Source organism: Manis javanica, chromosome 6, assembly GCF_040802235.1.
Source record: "Manis javanica isolate MJ-LG chromosome 6, MJ_LKY, whole genome shotgun sequence".
In the NCBI taxonomy this organism is placed as follows: Eukaryota; Metazoa; Chordata; class Mammalia; order Pholidota; family Manidae; genus Manis; species Manis javanica.
The window spans coordinates 93,967,632-93,984,760 of NC_133161.1; the positions used below are offsets into that span (position 1 = coordinate 93,967,632).

A 17,129-nucleotide genomic window follows, 5' to 3' on the forward strand; every position below is an offset into this window, starting at 1 on the left:
TTTGTTTTTCTGTGGAGTCTGTCGTGATTTTTCCATTCTCATTTCTGATTATGTTGATTTGTGTTGATTCTCTTTTTCTCTTAATAAGTTTGGGTAGAGGCTTATCTATTTTATTTATTTTCTCAAAGAACCAGCTCTTGGTTTCGTTGATTTTTGCTATTGTTTTATTCTTCTCAATTTTGTTTATTTCTTCTCTGATCTTTATTATGTCCCTCCTTCTGCTGACTTTAGGCCTCATTTGTACTTCTTTTCCAATTTCGATAATTGTGATGTTAGACTGTTCATTTGGGATTGTTCTTCCTTCTTCAAGTGTGGTTGGATTGCTATATACTTTCCTCTTAAGACTGCTTTCGCTGCGTCCCACAGAAGTTGGGGCTTTGTGTTGTTGTTGTCATTTGTTTCTATATATTCCTTGATCTCTATTTTGATTTGTTCATTGATCCATTGATTATTCAGTAGCATGTTGTTAAGCCGCCATGTGTTTGTGAGCCTTTTTGTTTTCTTTGTAGAATTTATTTCTACTTTCATACCTTTGTGGTCTGAAAAATTGGTTGGTAGAATTTCAATATTTTGGAATTTACTGAGGCTCTTTTTGTGAGCTAGTATGTGGTCTATTCTGGAGAATGTTCCATGTGCACTTGAGAAGAATGTATATCCTGTTGCTTTTGTATGTAGAGTTCTATAGATGTCTTAATTAGGTTCATCTGTTCTAGTGTGTTGTTCAGTGCCTGTGTATTCTTACTTATTTTCTGCCCGGTGGATCTATCCTTTGGGGTGAGTGGTGTGTTGAAGCCTCCTAAAATGAATGCATTGCAGTCTATTTCCCTCTTTAGTTCTGTTAGTATTTGTTTCACATATGCTGGTGCTCCTGTATTGGGTGCATATATATTTAGAATGGTTATATCCTCTTGTTGGACTGAGCCCTTTATCATTATGTAGTGTCCTTCTTTATCTCTTGTTACTTTCTTTGTTTTGAAGTCTATTTTGTCTGAGATTAGTACTGCAACCCCTGCTTTCTTCTCACTGTTGTTTGCCTGAAATATGTTTTTCCATCCCTTGAGTTTTAGTGTGTGCTTGTCTTTGGGTTTAAGGTGACTTTCTTGTAAGCAGCATATAGATGGGTCTAGCTTTTTTATCCATTCTATTACTCTGTGTCTTTTGATTGGAGCATTAAGTCCTTTTACATTTAGGGTGACTATTGAGAGATATGTACTTATTGCCATTGCAGGCTTTAGATTCGTGGTTACCAAAGGTTCAAGGGTAGCTTCTTTAGCATCTTACTGCCTAACTTAGCTCGCTTATTGAGCTGTTATATACACTGTCTGGAGATTCTTTTCTTTTCTTCTCTCCCTTCTTATTCCTCCTCCTCCATTCTTCATATGTTGTGTGTTTTGTTCTGTGCTCTTTTTAGGAGTGCTCCCATCTAGAGCAGTCCCTGTAGGATGCCCTGTAGAGGTGTTTTGTGGGAAGCAAATTCCCTCAGCTTTTGCTTGTCTGGGAATTGTTTAATCCCGCCATCATATTTAAATGATAGTCGTGCTGGATACAGTATCCTTGGTTGAAGGCCCTTCTGTTTCATTGCATTAAATATGTCATGCCATTGTCTTCTGGCCTGTAGGGTTTCTGTCGAGAAGTCTGATGTTAGCCTGATGGGTTTTCCTTTATAGGTGACCTTTTTCTCTCTAGCTGCCTTTAAAACTCTTTCCTTGTCCTTGATCCTTGCCATTTTAATTATTATGTGTCTTGGTGTTGTCGTTCTTGGATCCTTTCTGTTGGGGGTTCTGTGTAATTCCATGGTCTGTTCGATTATTTCCTCCCCAAGTTTGGGGAAGTTTTCAGCAATTATTTCTTCAAAGAGACTTTCTATCCCTTTTCCTCTTTCTTCTTCTTCCGGTACCCCTATAATACGGTATTATTCCTTTTGGATCGGTCACATAGTTCTCTTAGTGTTGTTTCATTCCTGGAGATCGTTTTATCTCTCTCTATGTCAGCTTCTATACGTTCCTGTTCTCTGGCTTCTATTCCTTCAATGGCCTCTTGCATCTTATCTATTCTGCTTATAAATCCTTCCAGGGATTGTTTCACTTCTGTGATCTCCTTTCTGACATCTGTGATCTCCCTCCGGACTTCATCCCACTGCTCTTGCATTTTTCTCTGCATCTCATCCCATTGCTCTTGCATTTTTCTCTGCATCTCTGTCAGCATGTTCATGATTTTTATTTTGAATTCTTTGTCTGGAGGACTGGTTAGGTCTGTCTCCTTCTCAGGTGTTGTCTCTGTGATCTTTGTCTGCCTGTAGTTTTGCCTTTTCATGGTGATGGAGATAGTTTGCAGAGCTGGTATGAGTGACCGCTCGAAGAGCTTCCCTTTTTGTTGGTTTGTGGCCTTCCTCTCCTGTTAGAATAGCGACCTCTAGTGTCTTATGCTTGTCAGTTGTGCGCAGTCAGGGCTTCTGCTATCTGCCCGTTTGCTATGGAGTTTATGTCCGCTGTTGCTGTGGCCGTGCCCTGGCTGGGGCTGCTCCTCCAAAATGGTGGAGCCCCATTAGAGGGGTAGCAGCCGGGAGGCTATTTATCTCTTTAAGGGGCCTCTGTGCTCCCTGTTGCCCAGGGGGTTAGAGTGCCCAGAGATCCCCAGATTCTCTGCCTCTGGTCTAAGTGTCCTGTCCTGCCCCTTTAAGACTTCCAAAAAGCACTCTCCAAACCAAAACAACAGCAACAACAAAAGAGGGAACAAAAAAAAAAGGAAAAAACACACGATTTTCTTTGTCCTCAGGCGCCGTTCCCAGGCACCCACTCACCGGTCCTGCTGCCCTGCCTCCCTAGCACCGGGGGCCCTGTCCCTTCAAGGCTTCCAAAAAGCAACTGCCAAAAAAAAACAAGGGAAAAACGCGCGATATTGTTTGTCCTCAGGCTCCAGTCCCAGGCACCCACCCACCGGTCCGCCGCCCTGCCTCCCTAGCACTGGGGTCCCCGTCCCTCCAAGGCCTCCAAAAAGCATTCGCCAAAAAAAAAGGGAAAAACGCGTGACCCTCTCCGTCCCCAGGCACCGGTGCCAGGCACCCGCTCACCGGCCATGCTTCCCTGCCTCCCTGGCACTGGGGTCCCTGTTCCCCTAAGGCCTCCATAAAGCTCTCGCAAAAAAAAAAAAAAAACGGGAGGTACGTGCGATTTTCTTCGTCCTCAGGCGCCGGTCCCAGGCACCCTTCCAGCGGTCTTGCTGCCTTGCCTCCCTGGTTTTGTGGTTCCCGTCCCTCCAAGGCTTCCAAAAAGCTCTCTCCAAAAAAAAAAAGGGAAAAAACGTGGGATTTTCTTTGTCCTCAGGCGCCCACCCCAGGCCCCTGCCCTCCAGTCCCGCCGCCCTGCCTCCCTAGTATTGGGAAAAATATGTGATTTTCTTTGTCCCCAGGCGCTGGTCTCAGGCACCCGCTCACCAGTCTTGCTGCCCTTTTTAGCTGGTATTGGGGTTCCTGTCCCTTTAAGGCTTCCAAAAAGCACTTGTCAGTAAGGAAAAAAAAAGGGGGGAAAAACGCGCTATTTTCTCCGTCCTCAGGCGCCGGTGTCATGCACCCGCCCACCGGTCCCGCCGCCCTGTCTCCCTGGCGTCCAGGTCCCCGTCCCTTTAAGGCTTCCAAAAAGCACTTGCCCAAAAAAAAAAAAAAAAAAGGGAAAAACGCGCTATATTTTTTGTCCTCAGGCTCCGGTCCCAGGCATCCGCTCACTTGTCCTGCTGCCCTGCCTCCCTAGCACCAGGGTCCCTGTCCCTTTAAGGCCTCCAAGAACCACTCACCAGAAAAAAATACCGCTCCGGTGTCTTTCCACCCGCCGGGAGCTGGGGGGAGGGGCCCTCCGGTCCCGCTGGGCCGGGGCTTGTATCTTACCCCCTTTGCAAGGCGCTGGGTTCTTGCAGGTGTGGATGTGGTCTGGATGTTGTCCTGTGTCCTCTGGTGTCTATTTTAGGAAGAGTTTTCTTTGTTGTATTTTCATAGAGCTATGTGTTTTGGGAAGCAGATTTCCACTGCTCTACTCACGCCGCCATCCTGGCTCCGCCGGTTAGAATGTTTTTTAAACTGGTGTTCCCATTTATCTAAAGTAATGTTAATTAAACATTTTATGTAAAGTATGGGGTTTATATGAAACAGTAGCTCAGTGCTAAACTCTGGCCCTTGGTACATTTTGAAATGTTTCTGAGAGAATGAGGGATAAGTTGAATTTGTATTAAGTTTATTCTAAACCTGATTATCGTTTTGCTTTCATCCTAGACTTGTAGAATGTTTCTAAAGTTTTCCCTCTATACTGTATTAATGTCAGATATAAACAAAATTTTCAGGTCATCCTTTTCTCTCTGCCCATTTTTAATTGTGGGTTCCTAGGAATTTCTTTGCTTCATGTACCCTCTTCCCATGAGTTCTACAAAATTTCAGCAAGAGCTGTCTCCTAGGCAGAGTGTTCATGTGTTAATTGTTAACCTACCTACTTCAGAGTTAAAAGGTCTAGGTTTAAGACCTGGCATACAACTAGATCAGGTAGGGTTCCTATCTAGAAGGAAACTGAATCCAACTCAGGTGGTTTAAGAGACTTTGATGAAGGGAGCACGGAGATAGGGTCGGTTAAGTGGACCTTTAAGGCATGTTTTCACTATTTATAGAGGGAAGCTCAAAGGAACAAGGGAAATAGAGTGTTATTAGAGCCTGGTGAAAGCTGTGGAGAAGGAGGTGACTGACAGGACAGAAAATGTGGCCAAGAAGAAGAGGGGAGCTAGGAAGAAATAATCCAGTCTTTCTGCATTCTCATCTTCTGCCAGTTGACAGGCAGCATTGGAACCCAGAAGGTGCATTGGTTGGGGTCAGCCTTCTTGGTCACAGAGTAGAGCAGATGAGTATTGAAGGAATTAGCAGGGTAGCAATAAGGTAATAACCAATACAACTAATAATGAGTTTGGGATTGACTTCAGGTAGCAGAATATTTTAGATGTTTTATCTATGAACTGTAGAGACTTTACTGGGTTAGTGTGGGCGTTAAATGAGACATGTTGAACATGTCAAGGTACTATCATAGTGCAAATGTCTTGCGATTAATTTTTTTAAAGTTTTGATAAGGTGTAGATTTGAAAAGCTCAGTGTTATTTCCCTTGGTGCTGTGATGCATTTGTTTTATATAACTTCGGTTGCCCTCATACTTTTATATATACATTAGTTCTTGAGTTTTCCAGTACTTTTTCATAAGTGAATTGTGGTCATTATTAAGTAGCTTCCAAGGTTTAGATTCTGCTTTTTACTTATGGCCTAATGACAGGCTTGCTCTTTTTTCACTTTTGCTGTAGATGGAGTACTACTTCCTTCTGAACTTATGGGTGAAGGTGCTTTTGGTATGTGGAGAATCTCTGGTAAAAGATTGGTCACATTTCACCCTGCTGCTGCCATTGGTGTGTCCTTGTCATGTACTTCTCTTTTCTGAAACAGCACTGATGCCTTGTCTTGCCTTTTCCTTCTAATTCTTAACAGTGTTTCTTCTCACAGAGATCTGCTTTCATCCAGCCTCACCTTTGAACATTTGTAGGCCAGACCAAAATCAAGACAATCTATTTGCAAGAAAACTCACCAGATACTCCGTTAAAGCACTTTCTGTTTTTTAAAAAGTATATGTTTTTGAAAGTAAATACATTTTTTATTTTAATTCTTATGCTCTAGTTAGCAATTTTGTAAATTTCAAACTGAACTCTTCAGAATTACTGACTAAACTTAATTATTTTCCACCAGACGGTCTGCCAAATCCCGAAGCAGAAGCCCGTATTCATCTAGGCATTCAAGATCTCGTAGCAGGCACAGATTGTCTAGATCCAGAAGTCGTCATTCTAGCATTTCTCCTAGCACACTAACTCTGAAGAGTAGCCTGGCAGCTGAATTGAACAAGAATAAAAAAGCACGAGCTGCAGAGGCAGCAAGAGCTGCAGAAGCAGCAAAAGCTGCAGAAGCAGCCAAGGCTGCTGAGGCTGCTGCTAAGGCGGCCAAAGCCTCAAACACTTCTACACCCACCAAGGGGAACACAGAACTCGGTGCCAGTGCATCACAAACCAACCACGTGAAGGATGTGAAGAAAATTAAAACTGAGCACGCACCTTCTCCCTTGAGTAGTGGAACGTTAAAAAATGACAAGGCAAAAACAAAGCCACCTCTTCAGGTAACAAAGGTGGACAATAATTTGATTGTAGATAAAGCTGTTAAGAAAGCAGTTGTAGTTGGGAAGGAGAGTAAATCTGCTGCTACAAAGGAGGAAACTGTGTCTCTTAAAGAGAAAACCAAACCACTTACACCAAGCATAGGATCCAAGGAGAAGGAGCAACATGTGGCTTTAATAACCTCTACATTACCACCATTACCTTTGCCTCCCATGCTGCCTGAAGATAAAGATGCTGACAGGTAAGTGCAAAAAACAATTTGTCAATAGCTGCTTGTAAAGAAAAATGTTAACTCTGAAGTGAGAAATTATTTGCCCTCCCACCAAAAACTTTGTAAAAAAAGAGAATATAAGTTAAGTAAATGAATTCACTTTATTACATACATCCTGAAGTAACATTGCTTGTAGGATAACAAAATTATAGTTTATGCTAAGAATTTCAGGAAAATTTTGCCATTGTCTTGGGACGCAATGTATATTTCCGTTTGAGATTGGCAATTAGAAATGCCAGTGTTTTCTTTGGCTTAGTGTTAGAGACAGGACATTTTACAAGGTAAGTAAAGCTTCTATGGGTGATGTAAAGCTTATATCTTGTTTTTCCATTGGCCTTACAAATTTATCACTTTACATGGCTCCGTGAACTTACCACTTTTTAGTCTTTTCTTAACTATTAAAAATTCTTTTTTTGCAATTAGAGATTAATTATGTATTACAGAAAACCCATAATGTGGTTATGGTTACCTTTAACATATTTACAAATTACTATTGTGATTATTAGAGTTATGGTTTGTTCTTTATTTTCAAACATTTTTTTTTCAGAGGATGAGGGTCAGAGTGACTAAAAAGTAAATGAAGTTCTAAAAATGTTCAGCATTATGCATTTGTGCAATATCTGCACATTATACCATGTAATCTTTCTCATTTTTATTTTAAAAAATTAGAGCTATAGTCTGCGGCCTCTCCCCCCAACATACACACACTTTCTGATAAAAAGCAGCTATATATGGGCAATTTTCCTAGCTGATATCTTTATAGAAAACAAGAGGATAAAAATGCCACATGGGTGGGTCTTTCAAGTGCTTACTTTGGCTAGCATTATGAAAATTTTCTTACTTAAAACAAGCAAAAACCCTAATTACTGCATTTCCTGCCTTCTGAGCTTTTTTTCTACAATCAAAAATGATGTCAAGTGACCCCATCCAATTTAATGCAGGTGTTATCTAATTATACTACTATAGTTGTGGTATTTGCAGGTTTGACTGTTCTTAAGGAATACTGAAGGTTCATAAACAACCGTTGTTATCTGTGATTTTGATGAATCCTGGCATGGACTCCCCAGTAGAGAGAGGCATGGATGTAGAACTGAGTCACTTCATTGATGAGAGAATAACTCGGTTGCTGGGAATAATCCAGTGATTTTGGACCAGTGAGGTTGTTCTCTTATTTTTCATATGTGCTTTAGGGGTACATTTTTATTGGTAATATTTTCAAGAACTCAGAATGTATGCTTGTGAATGCTTAAGGAGATCTTCTTTGCATGTCCGTTTTTAATGAGATGGTGGCACATTTCATACTTAGTCATTAAAAATTTTGACTGCGTTTTTCTTTTGTTGTCTCTGCTCTTCTTTCTTTGAATGTGTTTGTATGTTTTGTGAATAGTTTTTTAAGACTCCTGGGTACTGCTAATGATATGTGTGGCCAGAGATTGATTCAGTACCAGTTACAGTCACTCTTCTTTTGGATGCTCCAGTTATCTGAAATTTGACCAGTGGGAACTCCTTTAAGCTGATTCCTTTGTTTTTTCTGACAAGATGCCATTTGTTTTTGAGTGCTTCCTAGACAAATAATATCTTACAGGCTCACTTTGAACTTTGCTTGTGTCTCAGACCTGGAATCCATTATTCTCCGAAAATCACAAGATAAACTGTAAACTGTATGTTTTACATAATAAGTTATTTTTTTTAAGAAAAATAAAGATTATACCATGCATAATGTTTCTTGACTTATTCTTTTAATTTTACTATGTGAAGATTCTTCTGTGTTGCTTTAAATAGGTTCAGTATTCCTCTCGATAGGAATGGATGCATCATGGTCTTGTTAACTACCCTGCTGTTGATTAGTGGATACTTAGATTTATGATTGTTTGCTACTAAACTCTGCTTAAATATTAATAGTTAATGTCTGTGTGAGCAGTTTTTATAGGATAGGTGTGAGGTCAAAGTGTACACACTTAAAAATTAGATAGAAATTTTATCTTAACATGTACCAATTTATGCATCCAAAAGTATGAAGTTACTTGAACAACACTGAATATTGCCAATTTTGAAATTTCTGACAATTAAAATATGTAATTATTTAATTTTACATTTTTGTGATTATTGAGATGAAGTATCTTTTTCAAGTTTTGCTTTTTTTTTTCCCCTGGAATTACTTGCTCATATCTTACACTGTCTTTTCCTTAAGATTGTTTTCCTTTTTCTAATTAACTTACAGGTGCTCCTTATGTTAGGGATCTTGACCTTCACCTCTCAGAATCTGTTGTCTTTGACATTTATTTGTTCTATTTTCTTTAATGTCAAATCTATAAATTTTCCTTTAAAGCTAATGGCTTTATAAAGTTATAGAAGATTAACTCAAATCATATGGAAATTTGGTTTCGGTTATTATATGAAGAAGAAAGACATAGTCTATCTGTTTTTCCCCAACACGCTGTGAACTAATAGATCCACTTGTTACAACATTTATTGTTAGTAGTCCATCTCACTGATTTGTGTTGTCATATATAAAAATTCTTACAGATAATCTGTGTGTTTCTGGATTCTCTTGTCTATTAACCTGTTTTATTATTTCTTTGCCAGTACCTTTTTGTTTTAACTTTTTTAGATGCACAGTATATATTGGCTTTCAAATTCAAATTTCTCTTACGGGGGTAGGCAGGTAATATAAAAGGGAAGGGATGGAGTAAATTTCTGATTAGTGAATATCCTGCTACTCAGCCACAACTTCAGTGCTGCTGTACACGATTTGGGCCCAGTGTTGCTAAAGCTTTTGATTTCTTTTAAGAAATCTAGAATCTGAATATTTATGTAATTTCTGATTTTAAAGTAATGACAGTTTACAGTTTTTACAAAACATTGGGTAGACAATAATACACATGTGACTTCAGTCAGCATTTGGCTTCTAGTTTGGGATCTTTTAAAACAGTTTGACCATATGACAGGGCACATCCTACTTCATTATTTTCTTTCAGAAATTTCTTGGCAGTTTTTTGTCTTGATTCTTATACAAATGTTATAATCAGTCTGATTGTCAAGTTAGTAGTTAAAGAAGTCTTGCTTTGGTTTTGTTTGGGACTCTATTAAATGTAATTCATTAATTTGGAGGCTGAAAGCTTTACAGTACAGGCATACCTTGTTTTATTGTGCTTCACTATATTGCGCTTTGCAAATATTGGGGGGTTTTTTGGTTGTTTTTGTTTTTTTTACAAATTGAAGGTTTGTGGCATTCCTGCATTGAAGAAATCTTTTGGGGCCATTTTTACAACAGGATTTTACTTACTTTGTGTTTCTGTTTTCACATTTTGGTAATTCAGTGTTTCAGAGTTCTTCATTATTACTCTATGTGTTACAGTTAATTGTGACCAGTGATGTTTGATGTTACAATTGTTAATTGTTTTGGGTGCCATGAACTGCATGACAGTGAACTTAATCGATAAACATGTGTGTTCTGACTGCTTTACTGACCTGCTGTTCTGCCATTTCTCCTCCTTGGGCCTCCCTATTCCAAGACGAAAAACAGTATTAAAATTAGGCCAATTAATAACCCTACAATGTCCTCTTCTAAGTGTTCAAGTGAAAGGAAGAGTCATAATATCTCTTACTTCAGATTAAAAGCTAGAAATGATTAAGCTTAGTGGGGAAGTTCTGTTGAAAGCTGAGATGGGCTGAAAACTAGGCCTCCTGAACCAAAATAGCTAAGTTGTGGATGCAAGGGAAAGTTCTTGGAGGAAATTGAAAGTGCTCCTGCAGTGAATGCGTGAGTGATGAGAAAGGAAAACAGCCTCATTGCTGATACGGAGGAAGTTTTACTGGTTCTGATAGCCCAAAGCAACCACAACATTACTTTATGCCAAAGACCAGTCTAGAACAAGGCCCTAACTCTTCAATTCTGTGAAGTCTGAGAGAGGTGCAGAAACTGCAGAAGATGGGTTTAAAGGTAGCAGAGGTTGGGACTTCTGAGGTTTGAGGAAAAAAGCCTTCTTAATAACAGAAATGCAAGGTGAAGCAGCAGGTGCTAATGTAGAAGCTGAAGCAAGTTATCCAGAAGGTCTAGCTAAGTTCATTAAGGAAGGTGGCTACACTAAATGACGGATTTGCAATGTACAAGGAAGACCCTTTCCTTGGAAGGAGATACCTTGTAGGATTTTCATAGCTAGAGAGGAGAAATTAGTGCCTAACTCATAGCTTCAGAGTACAGGCTGACTCTAGTTAGGGTCTAATGGAGTTGGTGACTTTAAATTGAACCCATTGCTCATTTACCATTCTGTAAATCCCAGGCCCCTTAAGAATTATGGTAAATTTATTATACTGTGCTCTGTAAATGCAACAGTAAAGCCTGGATGACAGCACATACGTTTACAACATAGTTTACTGAGTATTTTAAGCCCATTGTTGAGACCTACTGCTCAGAAAAAGACGTTTCTTTAAAAATATTACTGCTCATTGACATAGCACCTGGTCACCAAGTGCTCTGATGGAGATGTATGAGACTAATGTTATTTTCATGCCTGCCAACACAGCATCCATTCTGCAGCTCATGGATCAAGGAGTAATTTAGATTTCCCAAGTCTTACTTAAGAAATTCATTTTATAAGGCTGTGGCTGCAATAGAGAGAGTGATTCCTCTAACGGATCTGGGCAAAGCTAGTTAAAAACATTTTGGAAAGGATTGACCATTCTAGGTGCCATTAAGAACATTTGTGATTCATGGGAAGAGGTCAAAATAACATTAACAGGAGTTTGGGAGAAGTTGATTCCAACCTCCTGGATAACTTGGAGGGGTTCAAGACTTCATTAGAGAAAGTAACTGCAAATGTAGTGGAAATAGCAAGACATCTATACTTAGAAGTGGAGCCTGAAGATGTGAGGGAGTTGCTGCAATATCATGATAAAACTTTAAAGGATGAGGAGTTGCTTCTTATAGATGAGCAAAAAGAAAGTGGTGTCTTGATATGGATTCTACTTTTGGTGAATATGATGTTTTAAACTTGGTTGATAAAGCAGCAACAGGGTTTGAGAGGATTGAGTCCAGTTTTGAAAGAAGTTCCACTGTGGGTAAGATGCTATCAAACACATGTTACATTACAGAAAATCATTCATGAAAAGAAGAGTTAATGCAGCAAACTTGATTGTTAACTTCAGCAGCCACCACCCTGATCAGCCTACAGCCATCAACAGTAAGGCAGGACCTTTCACCAGAAAAATAACTACTACTTGCTGGAAGCTCAGATGGTGGTTAGCATTTTTTTAGCAATAAAGTATTTTTTAACTAAGGTATGTAAATTGTCTTTTTTTTTTAGACAGTGCTGTTGCACACTTAATAGACTACAGTGTAAACATATTTTTTGTATGCACTAGGAAACCAAAAACTTTATTTGACTAACTTTAATGTGGTGGTCTGGAACCGAATGCACAGTATTTCTGAGGTGTTGCCTGTATTGTAGTTTTCCATACAAAAACACGGTTCCTTCCATTCATTCAGATGTGGTTTTATGTTTATCAGTCATATGTTTTGATTTTCTTTTATTGGTTTTACACATTTCTTGTTAAAGCATTTTATTGTTTTTATTGTAGTGTATGGAAACTTTAAAAATCACATTCTTATTTGGTTATTGCCAAGTATTCAGTGAAAATATAATGTTTTTATACAGTGTTATTCTTAGAAAGTAATATATCACTTCTCAAGTATGGGAGTCTTACTGAATTTGGTAGTTCATATAATGATATAGTTGAATATCAGCAGTCGTTTACATTTTAAAGTATAAGTAAAATTGAAACTCCGGTTTTTTTTCCCCCTGAAATACTGATTTGATTTACAGACATTTTTATATGAGAGTTTTTAACTGAAGCCTCATTATAAGTTAGAGACTATCATTTTCTAATTAAATATTTTAAATAGTTTATATTTTCAGACAGTTCAAGTAACCCCTTTTCCAGAAAGCTTTTGCTATCTTTCAGCCCTGACTTAGCTACCCTTTAGCTACATTATCTTGCTGCTTACCTGATGTGTCCTTCAAAAAATTGTAAGATCCTTTCTAAGAGGAACTGTATCTTAATGTACTTTATACTGTTTTTGTTGTCAGACTCCAGTGATGTTCATAATATGTAATACATAGAAGCATACAATCAATATTTGCTGAATGGAGGGACAATTAAAATTGAAAAGTGGACTGTGTATACCATTACTTTAAAAATAAAACTGCAAACCAGTTTCTTTTTGATCATGTTTTAACCCTGCTAAAAAGCCTAGTTGTGAGTATTATGGGGTTATGAAGAAAAGGTGCAGATGGTATTAAAGGATGTATTTGTTGTATAGTGATACTAATGTTCAACACGATTAGAAAAAGTTATAATTAAATGAAATGATTACATTGACAACATTTTAGTTAATTTCTGACCACAGCAATGTCTTACTGAACTTCTTCATTATAGGACTCATAATTGCTGTGAAACTGTGTGAAGTCCAAATTTTATTATCATTAGAAGATTCTTTTTCAACATGTCATATTATTAAACAGATTTTGTATTTGGGTTGATTAATCAATTACCTTACATGTCAGAGCTCTTTATGCATTTATAAAAAGTATAAAACAGCTTAAATCTTCACCTATCATTCTAGTAAGTTAGAACCTTAAAAAAATTAAGAATAATCATTGTCCAATTTAGAAAATTTAACCCTGAAAAGAGGCAAAGCTAAATTAATTTGGTTGTGATTATTTAAATGGGCAAGGCCAATAACAACATAAAGTTTTACTTATTTCTTACAGCAAAACAACTTTTGTCTCTTCACCAGAATCAAGCCAAACGTGATTACAAAACTAATGAGTTTTACTGTAAAGCATGACTAGTTGACTTCCAGTTTTAATTTAGTTTTCTATTAATTCTATATCATTTAAAAATATACTATTGTTTTAGAACAGTTTTAGATTTACAGATAAATTATAATGGTACTACAAAGACTCCCCATATATCCTACACTAAGTTTCTTTACTTTTATTAACATGTTAACATTTGTATGGTACATTTGTTAAAATTAATGAACCTAATGATACATTGTTAGGATCTAAAGTCCACACTTTGTTCAGCTTTCCTTAGTTTTTACCTAATTCACTATCATTTTTACCTCCAAATATTGTGTTTACAATCGAGGATAGTACATTATTTTAGCTGGTAAATAAAGAAACTCATTTTAGTATTTTGCCTTTGCATGCTATTTAAATGTTAAGACAGGGCTGCATTTTTACTTCTTGATGAAATGAGTTTTTGTGTTTTGTTTGTCTGATTCCTTTCTTTCTTAGCCTACGAGGAAATATTTCAGTAAAAGCGGTTAAAAAAGAAGTAGAAAAGAAACTACGATGTCTGCTTGCAGATTTACCACTGCCCCCTGAATTACCAGGAGGAGATGATGTCTCAAAGAGTCCAGAGGAAAAGAAAGCAGCAACACAGTTACATAGTAAAAGGAGGCCTAAGTATGTGCTTGCTTTTTACCTGCTCTTAAATTGACCAGAGATGATTCTGGATCATCATTACAGAATCATAAAACACAAAATTAAGATTTAAAACAATAAAAAGTGTATTTCAGCTTAAGTATATGAATAAATTAGAGTTTTAAAAAATTTCATAATTGCCTGCATACCTATTCAAAATGACTAATAAAACCAAATTTAATTTTCTCTCACAGCTTGTTATGTATTAATTTCTTGGGGTATTCTGTATGTTAAAGATTATGTCTATAATTAAGATATTTTAAAAAACAGACACACTGCAGTTGGATAAGGTAGAAGTTAGTAGTGAGCCCAAACAAAATTAGTAATGGGCAAGCTGCTGTTTTCCTTTGCTTTTAGCTCCATTTGCTCTCATATCCAAATGCATTCTTCATTTTGCAAGAGGTGGAGTGGAAGAAGTTTTGAAATCTGTATCCTAAATTAGTTTCAAGTAAGTGACTAGAGATAACTCTTTTCCTTGAAACCTGTTTATTACTTAAGGAGGCAAAGTGTTGAGTCCTTATTTTACTTTTGTATAACCAAGGGAAAGTGTGAGGAAGACTTCTGAGTAGGATTTGGTTTTAGAATTGCTGTTCAAGTAGTGTCAAGTGTGAGACTATGATGTGATTTTCTAATATGAATAGAAAGCTGGAACATTTAAAAAATAGTCTCTCCTTGAGTATTGTAGCTTTATTCCTTTATGCTAATTTCTGTTACCTACCAGAATATTAAAATACTATAAAACTGCATATCTTTTTGAAGAATGTCAAATATTTATCATATATATAATACACATACACACACATTTAGTGTGGCTTCTTAAGAATTGATTATACTAAAACTTTTATACTCTCTCAGACTAAAAATCTTCTAGTGTTTCCATTATTAAGATCATTTCATCTAGCCATAAGTCTATCAGTAAGCTTTACAGTTAAATTTTCAATAATGTTCATCATCAAAATTTTGTTTTTTAAAAGCATATATACACATATATATATAGTCAATGAATGAAAAAGAAAATTTTCTGGAAGTTGGTTGGAGAACTTTGACTCTTTATACTATTGGTTTTATCCACCCACTGAAGAATTACATTTTATTTCCATAAGGCCTTTATACAAGCTTCACTTCTTCTTATCCCCAGTTTAAGTATTAGTCTGCAGAAGAAGAGTCAGAGTGGGGAAACAATACCATGACTTTCATGACAACTTATATCAAATCGCAGTCTTGCTTGTGTTGGATAGATCACAAATATGTAAGGGTGGGGGCAAATAAGGGATATAAATGGGGTGGACGGTGGGTATTGAGTGATAAGCAGTTTATTCAGTTTGCTTGATTGTATATAAAAACATCAGAACTATATTTGATAGAATATGTGGGCCTCGCTATGGTGAAATCAAAGAAAAAGATATTGACTGGGGAAAACGCTGCGTGGATAAATTTGATATCATCGGAATTATTGGAGAAGGTACCTATGGACAAGTTTACAAGGCCAGGGATAAAGACACTGGTAAGAATGCCAAATGCTATGGATCTTTGGGCTTATGGAATGTTCTTAATTTGTGTTTCTCTTCTAATGTATAACTTGGGGAATTAAAAAAATATGTTAAATTTGAATTTATCATGCTTTTGTTTCATCTTGTTTTTTTGTTTTATTTGTGCACTTATATAAGATAATGAGTATATGTAAGTGGGTGTGTATACACAAATTATATGTGTTTTAGTGTTTATTATGTGAGTATGGTGGGATTTAGTTTCTTTTTATAGTGAATAATTTCTTAGTAGTAGATTTTATTGTTTTAAGCCTTAGTCAACACATATTTTGGCCAAAAAAATTTTTTCTATAGAAATTGCCCCTTATTTGGAGGCCAGATTTAGCAGCTCAGTCTTTTAGAACATAATCAGGAACCTGAGAGAAAATTTTAAAAGGCCTTGCAGCAGAGGAAAAAGTGTATCAGAGGCTATATATTTTACTAAATAATGCATACAGCCATTGTTTAATCTTCACTTTATAATTCCTTGTTGAAATAAGCTAAAAGATTAAATGGCATAGCTGTTTGGGGCCATTTAGTATAGGGGAGACTACTTTATGCTTAGAAACTCCTGAAGGCAGTTACAGCATTTAATAATAATATTTATAATGATGATTATGCAATATGAGAAAGACAAATTATAACTTTTAGAAGCTATTTAATAAAATAAAGAATCATACTGTATTTTAGACTTGCATAAAAACTCAAGTTTTAATGATTAAAAAGATAAACATCCTTCTTTTGGAAAATTTGTAAGTACAGAATTCCTTTTTTCTCTGTAGAAGTGGAATGACCAAGCCTTTATTACAGTGAATTTTTTCTTGTAGTAGGATTTGTGTGTATGTGTGTGTGTGTGTTACTTAATATTTAGGTATTATCTGATAGAGAACTCATTCATATCTAAATTATGAGGGCATTTAGTATAGTTGGAAAGAGCACATACTTTTGAGACAGCTAAACCAGATTTTGAATAACTGAGCAGCTTTGGGCAGATTACTATGTCTGAGCATATTTTTGCAGCTGTACAACATATAGAATTTTCTCATCTGTTCTAAGAGATTTTACACATATATAAACATATTGGGTGTATTTGTCCTCTCCTCCTTTGCCAAATGGCAATGTGATGTATCTACTCTTCATCATCTTGCTTTTTTCATTTAATATACCTTGGAGAGTGTAAAATCATAAAACATATGGACTTTGCCCATCCTTTTTAAACAGTTGTAAAGTATTACACAGTTTGGATAAATATTATACCATAATTTATTTAACCTGAGACTTAATTTCTTGAATCTAAGCATTAAAATTTGGTATGTTGGAAACTAAAATAAGTTTTATGAGTTGTAGTTTCAAGAGATAGGAACAGAAATTATGAATTAACTTTAACATTAAGAAAAATGTCATTTGGTTTTGCCAGTTGGTGACCTGATTTTATTTAATTTTCTAACAGGAGAAATGGTAGCCTTAAAAAAAGTACGTCTAGATAATGAAAAGGAAGGCTTTCCGATTACAGCAATTCGAGAAATTAAAATTCTCCGACAGCTTACTCACCAGAGTATTATCAATATGAAGGAAATAGTGACTGATAAAGAAGATGCTTTGGATTTTAAGAAGGATAAAGGTATGTGTGCATACTCATTATGTTGCTAATTTGCAGATTGT

At 36.7% G+C, this 17,129-nt stretch overlaps 1 protein-coding gene across 4 annotated transcripts in view; it reads left to right on the forward strand.

Moving 5' to 3' along the window:
- Positions 1-17,129, forward strand: part of CDK13 (cyclin dependent kinase 13) — a 138,420-nt gene that overhangs the window by 25,822 nt on the left and 95,469 nt on the right. For all 4 annotated transcript variants that reach the window (XM_037010888.2, XM_037010890.2, XM_037010889.2 and 1 more), the window contains exons 2-5: positions 5,759-6,418; positions 13,753-13,923; positions 15,306-15,445; positions 16,918-17,088. In XM_037010888.2, coding sequence (XP_036866783.2) covers positions 5,759-6,418; positions 13,753-13,923; positions 15,306-15,445; positions 16,918-17,088 — 1,142 coding nt within the window. The remainder of the gene's footprint in view (positions 1-5,758; positions 6,419-13,752; positions 13,924-15,305; positions 15,446-16,917; positions 17,089-17,129) is intronic.